This window comes from Gadus morhua, chromosome 18 (genome assembly GCF_902167405.1).
Source record: "Gadus morhua chromosome 18, gadMor3.0, whole genome shotgun sequence".
NCBI lineage: Eukaryota > Metazoa > Chordata > Actinopteri > Gadiformes > Gadidae > Gadus > Gadus morhua.
Genome location: NC_044065.1, coordinates 20,607,666 through 20,623,808, shown reverse-complemented (window position 1 = coordinate 20,623,808; position 16,143 = coordinate 20,607,666). Strand labels below are relative to the sequence as shown.

Genomic DNA, 16,143 nt, shown 5'->3' with positions numbered 1-16,143 from the left:
AAGTTTAGGGTAAGAGATGGTTACGTTTAGGATGAGGATTATTTAAAGTCTATTTAGATATTTTCATGAGTTATGATTGAGTTATGTTGAGATCTTCGTCATCCAAGGATAAGCTCCTCCGGGAGGCTGTAGGGTCCTAGACCGCTGCTCTAGTGGTCATGAAGCAACGGTGACCGCGTCGCCCTCTAGCGGCGTCACCGCGCAGGGCGCCCATTGGCCCTCCTTCAACTGCGCCGCCTGGCGGTGAACTTTTCCCGGCGCCCATTGGCCGCGCTCCGCGCTCTCTCCGCGTGACGTCATCATCACAACAAAGTGCCATGACAGCCTGCGGTGGAACGGCGGATCGGCTGAGGAGTGAAACCGAGGTTGTTATCCAAAACGCAGAGCGCCGTTCGTCTACCGGTGATACTGATCTCCTGAGGTGAGACCAGCCGCTTTGTCGTTTTAATGCTCGTCGACGGTTTGATTCCGCGGCGTTAAAAAAAAGGCCAGAATCTCCCAGACGACGATGTTACCTGAAGCTAGGAATGGTTAGCCCTGGGAGGCCCAAACCAACACGACACAAGAGTTTTAACCACCATGTTTAACCACCAGAACATAACCCTGACCAGGTCTGAATCGCGGTTATTACAGTGGTACAGGAGAGGAGCAGAACCGGGGAAACCCCGGTCTCCTCCTCCTTCGACCAAGGAGATCCGCTTGCTAGCTTAGCATGAAGAGCTAAGCAGTTAGCTAGGTGCTACTCTCTGTCTCTCTACACTCCTCTCCTATCTCGTCCTGTAACTCGTCCTGTTAGTTTGTACCCGACAACGTCATTATGTGTGTTAAATCTACTTTTTACTGGTGTTGTCATTGTATCATGTGTCGTTTATCGCTGTTGTGAGTGCAGTGCGACACACAGACGTGTGTTGTATGGTCTCAATAGGATGGCTTTGTGTGTCATGCTGATTCCGTATGCCCATCAGTTGCAGCTCCTGTGTATATGATCCCATACGTGCAATATTCTGTTGGAAGGAGGTACATGTTCTACGACAGCAGCCGAGAAGCTCCAGACACGCATTGCAGATGCGTTGCAGTGAGCAGATAATGAGGTTGTTCCCATCAGTTCGCTGAAACGCCTCTACATTGACCCCGAACCAGAAGTATTATAGCTCATAGTATAACTAACGACACAATAATGACATTATCATTCAGCGTCATTGTTTATTTTGTGGTGTTTAAAACGGTCGAAGTTGAGTGTTGAGGCACACTGTTTAAGGGCTTTGTATTGATCAGTGAACATGCATTTTGTTTAAAGATATAAAAAGACATAGTACCACTCTCCTTCATGTACCCCCTGGGACCTGCTGAACCCTCCCTGGGTTGCACCCCTGTTTGGGAACCTCAGTTTCACACCATCTCTCGCCCTGTGTGGCCCTAGTTTGTAAGCTGCCGGGGCGTTCGTCCACCTGCCCGCCAGCGAGCCGGAGACACGGGGAACAGGATCGGGAAGCAGCGCGGAGCGGGCGCCGCGGAGAGAGTGGAGAAGATGTCGGCCAGCCCTGAGAAGAGCTCCACAGCCCAGGAGCTCAAGGAGCAGGGGAACCGCCTCTTCCTCTGCCGCAAGTACCAGGAGGCGGCCACCTGCTACAGCAAGGCTATCGTGAGTCGTGTCACCAGCACTGTCCTCCGTCCACCACGAAATACCACGCTCAATAGGATTATGGCAGAAAGTTTGTCGTCAATGTAGCTAATTTACCACTCTGTGATGTGCAACGCTTCTGACCATTTGTCTGTCGTTCAATCTATCATTCGATCCATCTATAGGTCTGTGTATCTGTCCTCCTATCTATTTCTTTTTTTTTCTAATTGTCTGTCTGTCTGTTTACCTATGTCTACCTGTCAAGTGGTCTGTCTGTTTACTTACATCCATCCGTCTAGTTTACTGTGTTTGTTACCCTATATCTACCTGTCCAGTTGTCGGACTGTGTGTGTTTACCCATCTGTACCGGTCCAGTTGTCTGTATCTCCCTCCTTCTCTGCCTGCACTCTGTCTGCCTGTCTCTCTATGGGTCGTTCTCTCCAGCGGGTCTCCATCTCTCTATCATGGTTGATCATTGTCCCTGTTAAGCTCTGATTGTTGGATCCTAACAAGGCGTCTCCCCTCTAGAACCGCAACCCGTCTGTGGCGGTGTACTACACCAACCGCGCGCTGTGCCACGTCAAGCTCCAGCAGCACGACAAGGCGCTGGCCGACTGCAAGCACGCCCTGGAGCTGGACGGCCAGTCGGTCAAGGCCCACTTCTTCCTTGGCCAGTGCCACCTGGAGCTGGAGAACTATGACGAGGCCATCGGGAACCTGCAGCGAGGTGAGGGGGGGTGCCGGGCCTTTGGGCGGGGAGAGCTCGGCTGCATTCCACTAGTTGCGATTATGCTTGCCTTCACTGCCCGAAGCTAGTTTCAAACCGGGCCCCACCGCCGTACCCCTGACAAAAAAAAGGACATGTTGCAGTATTAACTGGAAGAATTCATCCATTATGGGTTAAAACAGCGTCATGCCTAGAGTGAGCCTCAGCTCCAGCAGTACGGTGCTATCACCTCACAGCCAAACACTTCTCAGTGATAGCTTCAACATGGACAACCCTTTATCGGTAAATCAGAGCAACCTTCCCTTAAGCTGTTTCATTCGATTTATATCAAGACTTCGTGACCTTCTCATGCAAACGGGAAAATAGAAAAATAAACATGCAGTGGCTGAAAATATAGTAGTGTCAACCCCCCTTTATACACAATTATTACTGCAAAAATGCCAAGGCCGTTGGGAAACAGTGGAAAGAAAAAGACGGCAATGCTGCAACAGATTTTCGCAAAACATGGAATGGAATGCACAGAGGTTGACAATATTTTGAATGAACCAACCATAGCCATAACTATACTTAATTTTTTTTATATAAATAGCTATTTTGAATTATTAGCATAATTGTTAGTTATTATTATATATATATTTATTTGTCTATTTTAATCAAACCTTTGTACCAGCTTCAGTACCCTCGCGTGCCTCAGTGGTACGCTGACCACAGGTTGAAATATACTGACCTAGACCGCCAAACATATTGAGCAACAAGTGACACATGGCCACCCTCTGACAAGCACTCCCTGAACAGCTGGATTTACCGTTGAATACAATCTGCAATTGTACATTTACCTAAAAATAATGTTTGTAAATAATCCAATACAGAATAGGATGTCCCGCTTATGTTTTCTTCACACAGTAATAAGGAAGTCAGTGAATTGTATTCATATCATGCTAGTGCCCGCTAGCATAGGGCTCGTTGTCTTTCTCCACATCCCTTTGACCGTCTTTAGAGATGATGTTTTGATGCTTCTTTTTGATCATGCATACGATATGTACCACCGGCCTCACCGACCATGTGACGTATGCTCCTCGCCACAGCGTACAACCTGGCCAAGGAGCAGAGGCTGAACTTTGGCGACGACATCCCCAGCGCTCTGCGCATGGCCAAGAAGAAGCGCTGGAACAGCATCGAGGAGAAGCGCATCCACCAGGAGAACGAGCTGCACGCCTATCTCTCCAAGCTGATCCTGGCCGAGAAGGAGAGGTGAGGCCCTGTCTGGAATAGGGATGTGCATTTCTGGCAAAAATACTATTCGATATTCGCTGGGAAGTATTCGAATAATATTAGAAAATCGGTCAATCAAGAACCCCCCACGCACGCACACACGCACCTCGTATACACAATGACACAGGGGGAGGCTTTTATGATTTATTTGAAATCAATCTGTTTATTTCAACAACTGCGCCATACACATTCAACATCAAAATTATTTCAACGTGGGCTTAGGCAGATACGCCTTCATGCGCCGAAAACAGATCGCTATTTATTTTACTGAATACAGCCTGCATGACAGTGAACTAGACACGTCTTTAGCTTATGGAAACTATGGCCAAAAAAATAAGTTCACACCGTGTGTCTTTTTACAATTTATTTGTTACCAGCATTCGTAGTGTTGATCAGCAGAGAAATAGTCTGCCAAAGACTGACGTCGCTTAGCAATCGATAGACAAAATAAATAAACTTTCCTTGACAGCGGCCATTATATGCTCAGCAAGGGTGAATTATCAAAAAAGGATTCACCACCGGAAGTTGTGAAGGCCCATGCAAGTGAACGGAGCGTTCAACAGCATTGAGAAGTGCCGTGTAATAAATAACAATAGTCACATTCATTATTCGATATTCTACTGACTCAGACTATTCTACTATTCTACTCAGACCACCGCTTTAACGCAACGGTTGATGGAAGTTTACTTTGGATAATTTTAGCTGGTGCACTATGATGATCGGGTCCCATCAATTATTGGCCGATATTGGGAAATTTGTAATATGTATTAGTCCATGAACGTAAGTGTAGCCGATAAATAGAGACGATAATTCGAAAGCAACATTGGCTTAACCATTGGGTTTACCAATGCTCTTGTCATGCTCATGACCTCAGCAAGCAACCTGGAACTTCTTAGTTCATTTTTGATTTCCAGTGGGCGTCACCAACGGGCACAGACCAAAATGCCTTTGGACACCATTGGTTATTCCTACGACCAATCATAACTACGAAACGGGTGACACAGCACTTGGAGATAAAAAAAAAAATAATAATCAACGCAAGCATTAACTGCAGTCGTCGGTTCTTCTTTATGTGAAGCTATACCGTCCAGTTTGTCTGATACTGTCCCGATGGCATAATCATCATGTACATCAGCGGCAGCCATCTTTATTGTTGAAAATGCCTCCTCGCTCCTCTGCATCACCATCGTATTCATCCCGCCTCAAGCTAGGTAAACGGTTGTGATTGGTAGGTCTATCTCGTACCAGGCAGAAATCTTTGTGTATTGGGAGCCAGACCGTATCTGAGGAGCCAATGAAACATGAGCTGGTGAGACTGGTGTGGTCCCAAGGCCGGAGCCTCTTGGTGTTGGCCAAACGGCGGCCCGATGGAGAGGAGGGCTGCTGCCCACCGCTCGCCCTGGGCAGGTTACACTGCTGGGACCACAGGACTACTACTGGGGATCCCCTCTCTAGGTCGCCGCCTCAGATTAAATACCTTTTTAGAACTTAAAAAAGACCCAACACCTTCAACTAAATGAACTGCTGTTGAGATGTCATTCTTTAATACTCAACCACAGCAGTGCAACGCTGTTATATGTCACCTTCAGTTTTGATATGGGGTTGTTCCTGGGGGTATTTATTGTAAAACTTGTCAAATGCGAGGTTACTCCACCTGTCCAGGACAACAAACCTATTTTATGCTAGACGGTCTAAATGGCATAGCCCTATTTTGTTTATAGCTTATTATGTATCTAGCTTCAAAATTTTACTAAAATTCATATTAACATCATTTATAATGTATTTAAAGACTACACAACGATCTTTTACATTCCAATATTTTTGTGTTTAGATTATGGTCACCTGCAGTTTTGACAGCTTCTTGTGTTTACAGTTATAGCAATGTCAGTTGGTTGGTCACAAACCACAGGTTATTAACTTATTGGTTATCATAAGTTATCTGCCATGAGCAGCAGGTTTTATTATCTGGTATCGTAACGTTTGGAATAAAAGACATTATCGTGCAGCCTGAATAAAAACGTTATTTGTAATTGGTTTGAAATGTCACTTGGATTTCAAACCTCGAAGCAGCATGAAACGACGTAGAAAAAGGCTATAACAAAACACTACCATGGTCAGGAAACGCATATACATACACCTACACGTACATCCATGACTTCTCTCAGTCCATAATGAGTCATTAGGGAACAAGGGCTGACTAGTGCTCTGACCTCCCTATCCTATGCCATTTATCAACGTTACTGAAATAAGACATACATTTAGCGAAAACCGTAGTATAATCAGCCTCCCCAAAATACTCTCCCCAAACACTTGTTGCCCTCTGCTCCGAACAGTTAATGGTCTTTCTGTGGTCTCAGTATACAGTTTGACGTCACACAGGTAACGGTCTTTCTGCGGTCTCAGTATACAGTTTGACGTCACACAGGTAACGGTCTTCATGCGGTCTCAGTATACAGTTTGACGTCACACAGGTAACGGTCTTCATGTGGTCTCAGTATACTGTTTGTCGTCAAACAGGTAACGGTCTTCATGCGGTCTCACTATACTGTTCGACGTCCCGACCAAGGGACACCAGAGGCGAGGTGTGTGTTGGTGTGTAGCGCTCTGTCTGGGCAGCGGTTGACTGCGGCGTCCGAGAGAAAGTTTGGCTTCCCCAAACTTGAAGGACACTTGAAGGCTAACGCCCCAGTGTGTGTGGTTTGTGGAAATTGTTCTGGACAAACTGATTTGGATCCGGTCAGAGAGAGGGTTCGGTATCCTGGACACCTGTAGTATAGCGCTACAGTGTGTCTGAATGTGGGGAGCTCTGTCTGAGCAGTGGTTTGTTCTGATGTCCATGTCAAACTGAGGGTTAAGCTTCTTAGTATAACGCCGCTCATGCACAACAGCGTTACTACAAAAGTATCACAAATTTACTTCCCAGAGCAACAGGTTATTTTTTGGAATTAAAAAACTGGTCTGAATCAGTTAAAGACAAGCCAACGCCAATTCAGAGATATCTCTGAGTTAGGGTATAATGGTTTGCTTTCTCTGCTCTGGTCTCGGTCTCTCGGTTTGATTGGTCTGGTCTGACGGCACGTGTATGTGAACCCGTACAGGGAGCTGGAGGACTGCAGAGAGAAAGAGGACGACAATCAGAACGGCAGTGACATCATGAAGATAACATCCCAGAATGTACGTATGGGTTGTGCACTGTGAACCTGATAATGTTGGACCTTTAAGGTCAAGATGTGTTAAACAAAAGATATTTTCACCTTTATTACGAAGTACCACGTTATTAGAAAGCTGAGACATTATCTAACATCCAGATTATAATAATAATAATAATTAATTGAATTTATTTAGCGCTTTTCTAGACACTCAAAGACGCCTACAGTGAAGGGGGGGGGGGGGGGGGGGGGGAACCTCACTAACCACCACCAGTATGTAGCACCCATTTGGGTGATGCACGGCAGCCAATCGGCGCCAGAACGCTCACCACACACCAGCTTGAGGTGGAGAGTGAGGGGTGAGGGATTATGTCTTACCTTTGTTGTTATTATCATCAAAGTTGTGTTTGATCGCATAAATCAAGTCAAATCAACGGGTGATCTACTGCTGGGCACCATTTCGCAAACCAACCTGTGTTTTACATCCATCTTTAGTAGCTAAGAGAGGGTTTAGTCAGTGGCGGGCCGTACTATTAGGCAAACCAGGCATTTGCCTGGAGCCCCGGGCCCCATAGAAGGTTTTTGGGGCCCCCAAATTTTTTTTTTTTATTTTTTTTTTTTACCTTTATTTTTCCCGATAAAACATTAAGAACAGTTTCTTATTTACAATATTGATCTGGTCAAGAGGGCCCCAATGCATATATTTTGTCCCCATATTTATTATTTTTATAAAAATCTCTTCACAATAGTAGCATCGGGATGTCTAATTATTACTCATGTTTTGACGATCTTTCCGTGTGCACCCCCCTTCAGTCTGCACTACATGGACTATTCCATGTTACGCGCATCACGCTCATCATGCGTATGCGAAAATTATGTCAAATTCAAAACAGTAAGCGGTAAGAGAGAGAGAGAGAAATCGAGTGAGACATAAATCGAGTGAAACATGAAGCGATCGTACGAAAGCGGGTCACATAAAAAGAAAGACCAAAGGCAGGACTTTCTTTCAAAGCTGCCAAAGCTATCCAGCTGTTTTACAGCCACCGCAGTGGCAGCGGGACCGTCGGCGGATCAAGAGCAGCCGTCAACGTCGTTTGCTGTCACGTTACTGCTCCTTTCATTCCAAGTGGCTCTGGCTCAGCCAGCAGCGATGCTAATGACGTGTGTCAACAAACTGACGGAGATGATGCACAACTGGTCGTGAATATTTCTCACTCTCCTTCTTCCACTTTGGTTATTGAAATTTATGACAATAACGATAACAATGACTGCGAGACACATATTCCTGTGGATGACCCAGCACTCTGGCCCAAGCTGCTGTGTCTTGGGCAGGTGCACACATATTCTTGTGGATGACCCAGCACTCTGGCCCAAGGGCCGCAGATTCACGAAAGCATACTATTACATAGTAATGAAAAATGGTGAGAGGGTGAACAGGTCTTGGTTAGTCTACAGTGAAAGTGCAGACCGTGTTTTTTGCTTTTGTTGTTGCCTTTCTGGAAAACAAAAACAAGTTTTTGTGAGGAAGGATTTAAAGACTAGAATAACCTTGCAATGCATCTAATCAACCATGAAAGGTCTGAAGAGCACAGGAAATATAGTGATAGCTGGACGCAGCTATCAGTGGGTTTCCAGTAGTGGTTTCCAGTAGCTCACAGCAGATAGCTGCTGTGAGCTACTGGAAACCCTCAGGTAAATGAGGACTTATGGTTAACAGTCAGTGTAATGTGTCAACATAACTAATCTTATTGTTTTGTATGTTATTCTCAATTTGTAAATAGATAATTAACATTTGCATGAAAGAAGGATAGTGACTTTTGTTCATCCCTTGTATGGAGTATCTCATTATGCGATATAAGGTACTGAGACCGGTAGATGCAGGGGCCCCCAAATGACTGTTCGCCTGGAGCCCCCAAAGGGCTAAGTTCGCCACTGGGTTTAGTTATATATAGCTAAACCCTATATATAGCTATAGGGCTACCAACTGATAATGCACTAGGTGTATTCACTCTAAATCACATTTATTTCGGAAGAAAAAATCTTCCAGGTTTGCTGTGTTCACCTACCAGTTGTATCCACTTTGATTATTTCACCTGCACAACATTCTCACAGGTGTTATCTTTCCTTTAGCCCAGGATGACATATTAAAGCCCCTTTAGTTGTGGAGATATACTCTATTTCGTTGTACTCGGGTGTGTTATATTCAGAGAAAGGTATAAAGAGGTTAAACACGTTTGTTATCGGTTTAGGACAAGTATCTGATGGACATGGACGAGCTCTTCTCTCAAGTGGACGAGAAGAGAAAAGTAAGTTCCCATTTCTTGTGTGTGTGTGTGTGTGTGTGTGTGTGTGTGTGTGTGTGTGTGTGTGTGTGTGTGTGTGTGTGTGTGTGTGTGTGTGTGTGTGTGTGTGTGTGTGTGTGTGTGTGTGGCGAGGGTTTGCATTGCAACAGCACAAACTCTAAGCTAATCTTTGATTTTTTTTCCATCAGAAGTTAATGGACAGGCAGCGTAGGTAGCACGTGTCTTCATAAGTCTTTTATGGCTCCCAGTCCTGCTCCTGGCTCCACTCGGCCCCAGGACCTGAGCTATAGCTTGGCTAGGTTGGGTTCAGAGAGAGACGGTCCAAGCTATCCCGTCATAACGGCCCCTTTGTGAAGTCACATCCCTGACAGCGAGTGAGCCTGTTTATGTCCACACTGTGAAGTGCAATCTCATGAAAGATTACATTAGTATTGCTTAGGTTCTCCCTTTTTCACATGGTGCATATTGCATATTGCACTGCATGCTGTGGTTAACTGTGTGGTTAACTGTGGGTAACTGGCTGGCTGTGTGGTTTACTGCGTGGATGACTGGTTGATTGGTTGGCTATGTGGTTGACTGTGTGGTTGAGCCTGTCTTCATATGTGCCCTGCAGAAGAGGGAGATCCCAGACTACCTGTGTGGGAAGATCAGCTTTGAGCTGATGAGGGAGCCATGCATCACGCCCAGCGGCATCACCTACGACCGCAAGGACATCGAGGAACACCTGCAGGTACCGCCACACCGCCTCCAACACCGCCATCCTCACCTTCACACCGCCTCCACCACCTCCACCTTCACACCGCCTCCACCACCTCCATCCTCACCTTCACAGCCCGATGGTGGATGATCTCTCAATACAGCAATAATTCTGAATATTGTGGTCCGCATTAGTCCATCAGACTAATGGGTGACAGGGTCTACCTCCCAGCTGCATCAATGTTTGCGGTCCGGTTGTGTCGGGTATCTGTGTGAACGGCTCAATTCAGTCAACCTTTGACATTTGAACCTGATCTTGTTTATCTCGGGAATAACACTGGTTTTACCCCCCCCCGCCCCCCCACCAGAGGGTGGGTCACTTCGACCCGGTGACCCGGAGTCCTCTGACCCAGGATCAGCTGATCCCCAACCTGGCCATGAAGGAGGTGATCGATGCCTTCATCCAGGAAAACGGCTGGGTGGAGGACTACTGAGCCTGGACACTTCTCCTACTCACCCTCCAAACCCTCTCCTTCCCCCTCCCTCCTACTCTGCTCCTTCTCTTTACCCCTCCTCCTTACTGAGAGAAGAGGCCAGACAACTCCTCATCTTCCTCACCCATTCTACAAAGGGCGCCTGCCCTGGCAGGCTCTTTCTTTCTCTCTCTCTTTCTCTGTCTCTCTCCCTCTCCCTCTTTCTCTCTCCATGTATCCCGGTGTGTCTCTCTCTCTCTCTCTCTCCCTGTGTGTCCGTCTGTCCTAGGCTGTCCTTCCAAGCCCCACGCTTCACCTCTGCATTCCTGTCCTCCCCTCACATTCCCTCGCTCTCTCTCTCCAACTCTCTCCTGTGTATGAAGTCTCTCAGGTCTCTCCATCCCTCCATCACTCTCTCCACTGTGCCTCGTTCACCCTCTCTCTTTGTCTCTCACCCCTTCCTCCCCCTCTGTCGTCGTGTCTATGAGCTAAACATGTCTACAATCACAACAGACAATTCCAACACCAACTGAGTGGATTAAGGCACAAGTCTTTAAGAAAACAGCCACTCTGTCTCTCTCTCTGTCTCTCTCTCTCTGTCTCTCTCTCTCTGTCTCTCTCTCTCTGTCTCTCTCTCTCTCTCTCTCTCTCTCGGTCTCTGTCTCTGTCTCTCTCTGTCTCTCTCTCTCTCTGTCTCTCTGTCTCTCTCTGTCTCTTTCTCTCTGTCTCTCTCTCTCCCTCTCTCTAGTGCCACAGTCTTCTGAGTCATCAGTGCTGCACGTCTGTGTTTGTGCTCACAATGGTGATAAAAACACTCATACATTTTAATATTTTACTAGAAGGGTCGAACTATCACCCGGCCGTCTCCCACTCTGCTCCAGTACTCCCTGGCTGATATCGGTTCTTACGACTGTGAATCAAACATTAATTACTTGTGTTTGATCCTAACAATATGGTCTTGCCAAGGTGAACGTCGCAGACAAAACAAACCCGTTTTTCAACAGAAATCCTTGTTTTAAGGCGGGTTCCATGGTTTACTACGCATGGATCCCCTACTCTGCCACATGGTCTGATTAGATCCTGGTAGTCCTGCGCCTGGGGCCCCGGTACTGGCGGCAGACCGGCCCCCGGCGGACTGGCCACACGTTGAATGTATGCTAGCTAGCTAAAGCGCTATGGAGGAGGGTCACATCCTGTTGCTGCGGGGCTGTTTCACAGAAGGAGCGTTGGAAGATAAGAGTAGACCGAGGTGGGCTGCTTCTCTCTGATGTCGTGAAACCCCGAGGTGAACTGAAACATGATCCTCTGAAGGGGTAGAAGATGTGTCCTTGGTTTTATCTGGGCCCTTGTGGCTTCTCCCATCAAAGTTTTTTTCAGGCGTACCTCAACTGACTACATAATACCCATGATGGGAGGGACAGAAGCCTCGCTCTTCTCTCCGAGCCCAGGAGAAACTGGTTCTCCCTGTGTCGTCACAATCAGCCACAAGATGGTCACCTCATATCCTTCATCACCCTCCCCTCCCATAATCTCTTGCTGTGACTCCGATGCTGAATGCAGGACTCCCTCCCTGGGCAATCACCCTCTTACTCTTCAGCTGGGTGGGGGTCTGGGGAGCCCGGGAACTCTGCAATGCAACCACAGATGTTAATGGTTTTTAGCCCACCCCCCCAAAAAAAAAATCATCCCACCCATTTTAGAAGTGCTGGAGTTGTTTACAATCCGTTGCGTCCCTACCTTGGATACACTGCGGAGGTAATCTGTGTGAAATTTGGAAAGCATAAATATATATTTTAAGTTAAGCACTCGTGAGTTTACAGGTAATTGTCCTCGAAGCTTCTCGGCTGATGGTGTGTGTGTGTGTGTGTGTGTATGTGTGTGTGTGCGTGTGTGTGTGTGTGGTGTGTTTGGCCCACTGACTTCTGGGGTACCCCCCCCCCCCCCCCCCCCCCCCCCTACACACACACCTTCCCCTCCCCGCTGGTGTAAATAAGTGCTTGATCTTGTTCGGACTGTAATCTCTCTTACTGCTTTTCTTCTTCTTTCGTTCTCTGTTCCTTGGTTTCTGTACGGCTCTCTCTGCGTTTGAGGAACCTGTATTAAATGTAGATATGTTGATAACATCCGTGCATGGGTTGTGCTTCATTAAACCTTCAAATACGCCTATTTCCTCCTGCAGTCTGTCGGGTACCTTATCAATCACCTCTGACATGGCCGTTCAGAGGACACACTTGAATAAATACAGACTGAAGTCCTATTATTAAAGATGGAGATCTCTATTTATGATTATAGTTCATCTCTCGTGGGTTATCATCTTTAGACTCTTACTAGATAATTATGGTAGTCTCAGATCGTTTTAGTGATTAGGTAGAGATTATCTGTAATATGTAATCTACGACATCGGTTATGTTCATAGATTATGCAATTATATGATGGTAGTTAAAGTGCCTATAAAATAAATACACAACTTAATATGAAAACATGCCTGCTGCCCATGTAATGAGACGGGTAGCTCAATAGGCAGAGCATAACGTGATGAAAACATCTGTATTGAAACAGCAGTCTGCTAGGAAACATTCAACTAATTGATTTGGTTGGCTTTCATCAATGGTTAAAGTCATCAGACTCGGTGATCTGTGAAGTCGTCGTTAAATTGATCGGTTTGATTAATAACAAATGTTGGGTACCGGATAATTTAATCTGTTTCAGTGGATGTTAAATTTGAAGATGGCTTTAAAAAAAGACTTTAGTGAACGGAAAAAAACAATTTCTTGCAGGCCTAGGCCTATATTGTTTTTATGTACAGACAGCCTACACAGCAGTCTGTTAAACATGAGACTCACCAGGGATGGGCCTCGACATGTTAAACATGTCGAGCCCCACCTCACGCCTGAGCTCAACAGGAGAATAAAGCCGTCATGGGACTCAAACCCAGGCTGGAGCCATGGAGAGAAGGACGACCTGACCGCCACAGACTGATTTTGAACCTTAAAAGACCTGCTGTGTAACTATGGTTTTAAGTGACTTAAAAAGTCATAGATAACTACTATTAGCTGTTTGTAGAGGAGGTGGTCGGCATGTGGAGAGTTCATCCAGCGGCTCTGAACAAATGAAGGCTTGAAGAAAGCGCCACCAAAACAAGAGTGGCCCTGAGTCTCGTGCCACCCAGAAGATTCTTTCCAGTCCGCACTGTGCGGTCCCGCCGCTGGTCAGTCACACGTCGACGGACAGCGGACCTATTGTGACGTCACGGTGCCAGGAGCGAGGGCTGCCCAGAGCTGGTCCTCCTCATCCTCATCTTCATCATCAACAGCGAGGAGGAGAGTGGTACAGCACCACCACAATCATAACATAACATAATATAATATAACTAGATCATAAAGAAGACGTCAGAACGGTAAGAACTTCTCCGAATTTAAAGATAAATTACTTTATCTAGGTAAATTGTATTATTTACAAAATACCACCAGGATATATGCTATAAACTTAACTACAGATACAACTGAGGTAGTCTACTAATATCTGACAAACATTCAAAACCCGGGTAGACTTACTCAAAAGTTGTAATGCCTAAAGTATATTTCTGCCTTTTTGGAAATTTCCATGTGTAAATCCCAAAAAAATCACCACAGACGTATCGATTCAAGGGATTATTGTTCCTGATAGACCAACTCAATTCTGAACAAAAACATTGCAAACCACACTTAAACTACTTTAAGAAGGGCTGTTTCTGAGCATCCTGTGCAGTTTGTCTGTGGAAAATAAGTTATAAAGCACTATCAATTATTAGAATGATTTATTCCGATCCATCCATGCTGACTCATCAGTAACTTCAGTAAGAGAAAGCATCCTGCTAGCCCAGAAATATTATTAATATATTATAAATAATATTCATATATTATTGTGGCGTTGGTTAAATTTGTCTTAACATTTGAAATAATAGCACTTATATGGATGACTATTTCAAGTAATTTCTAATTAGATTTTAGAATATTATTTATATTGAATCAAGTTATTTTTTGCTGAGTGGTTTTCGGAAGATGGAGTAATCAGTAGGCCTACCTCTGCGTGAATCTAGATGGTCCTGGTCCGTGGACACTCTCTCCTGGGGGCGATCCTGCTGTGCTCAGTCCTGCTACTCGTCTCGTCCAACGAAGGTACTGCTGCTCTTTACCCAATCCAAGGATCCGATGAAAGCTGAAATGATGAACACAACATGTGTTCTGTGAAGACACGATCAATCCTAGAAACGAATCTCTCATCCTCATTGATCCAGCTTTAACTGTAGCTCCAGCTCCGATCACTAGAGGCCGCTGGTGGGACGACCTCCACAGACCTCCAGTCGTTTTTTGTATTCTGTTGACGCACCACTAATAATGTCGGCTATTTGTGTCTGCTGTGTGTTGTGTGTTTTGTGTGTGTGTGTGTGTGTGTGTGTGTGTGTGTGTGTGTGTGTGTGTGTGTGTGTGTGCTGTGTATTGTGTGTTTTGTGGTTTCATTTTTGGTTGTGTGTTGCTTGTTGTGTGTTTTGTGTGTTTTTTGTTTGTGTGTTGGTTGTGGTGTTATATGGTTTGTGGTTGTGTGCTGTGTGCTGTTTTTTTTGTTTGTGTGTTGGTTTTGGTGGTTTGTGGGCTCTTCTTTGTTTGTGTGTTGTGTGCTGCCCCCCTGCTGGCCGGTAAAGGCCCATAACGAAGGTGAACTGTATTTCCCGTCTGCTTTATTTCTCCAGTGGGCCTGGCCGGCAAGGTGCTGGTGTTCCCCTACGAGACGGACTTCAGCTTCGTGACCCTCAAGCCCCGCATGGCGATGGAGCTCCGCGCGTTCACGCTGTGCCTGCGTGTGGCCACCGAGCTGCCGGCCGACCGCCAGATCATCCTATTCGCCTACCGCACCGCCGACTACGACGAGCTCAACGTGTGGCGCGAGAGGGACGGCCGCGTGTCATTCACCCTGAGCGGCGACGGGGTCTTCTTCCACCTGCCCCCCATCACCACCTTCCGTACCAGCCTCTGCCTCACCTGGGAGTCGAACCGGGGACTCACGGCCTTCTGGGTGGACGGCAAGCGCAGCAGCTACCAGGTGTACAAACCCGGGCACACGGTCCGGCCCGGGGGCACGGTGCTGCTGGGGCAGGACGCCGACAAGCACCTGGGGGACCTGGAGGCCACGCAGAGCTTCGTGGGCGAGGTGACGGACCTCAACATGTGGGACCACGTGCTGTCCCGCAGCGCCATCCAGGCCTGGCACTACGGACACCGGGTCCCCGAGGGCAACGTGTTCGCCTGGGCGAGCATCGAGTACGCGCCCAGCGGGAACGTCCTGGTGGTGGACGACGACTGACTGACCGATGCCGTTGTGGAGTCGCGAGCACCGAAGCGCGTTCCGGTTGGACTGTTGTGTGGCGTCATGGTCTCCGTAATGTTGTTCTGCGTCTCCATGTGTCTCTAATCGCTTTGAGTGACCTGTAGTTTACCACCCTGCGCCGACAACACACACACACACACACACACACACACACACACACACACACACACACACACACACACACACACACACACACACACACACACACACACACACACACACACACACACACACACACACTGTTCTGCACTGGAGCGTTAAAATGCTGTAGAATAATTCTTAAAATAAAGCTATTTACCTGTTGTTATTTATTGGCTGTGAATTATGTTCCTGATAGTTCAAAAAAGTGCGTGTGTGTGAACGTATGTGGACGCGAGTGTGTGTGTGTGTGTGTGTGTGTGTGTGTGTGTGTTTGTGGGTGTGCGCGTGCTTGAGTGCGTGTGCCAGATGTGTCCTCAGGGGGGCCGTCAGAACCAGCTGTCTCCGGCCATCATTACGCGCCTTCTTAGATGTCGCGTCATTTGAAACGGCATTGTTT

At 46.7% G+C, this 16,143-nt stretch overlaps 2 protein-coding genes across 2 annotated transcripts; both read left to right on the top strand.

Annotated features, from left to right (window-relative positions):
* Positions 1-282: 282 nt before the first annotated feature.
* stub1 (STIP1 homology and U-Box containing protein 1) lies at positions 283-12,366 on the top strand. Its single transcript, XM_030340347.1, has 8 exons — positions 283-421; positions 1,421-1,642; positions 2,150-2,348; positions 3,434-3,599; positions 6,719-6,794; positions 9,019-9,075; positions 9,686-9,802; positions 10,137-12,366. The coding sequence occupies exons 2-8, from the start codon at positions 1,529-1,531 to the stop codon at positions 10,260-10,262; spliced, it is 855 nt and encodes a 284-aa protein (XP_030196207.1). The 5' UTR covers positions 283-421; positions 1,421-1,528; the 3' UTR covers positions 10,263-12,366.
* A 273-nt stretch (positions 12,367-12,639) lies between these two features.
* On the top strand, positions 12,640-15,912 carry crp1 (C-reactive protein 1). The gene is made up of 3 exons (XM_030340348.1): positions 12,640-13,638; positions 14,320-14,398; positions 14,971-15,912. Exons 2-3 carry the CDS (start codon positions 14,320-14,322, stop codon positions 15,579-15,581), a joined length of 690 nt encoding a protein of 229 aa, XP_030196208.1. The 5' UTR covers positions 12,640-13,638; the 3' UTR covers positions 15,582-15,912.
* Positions 15,913-16,143: the final 231 nt, after the last annotated feature.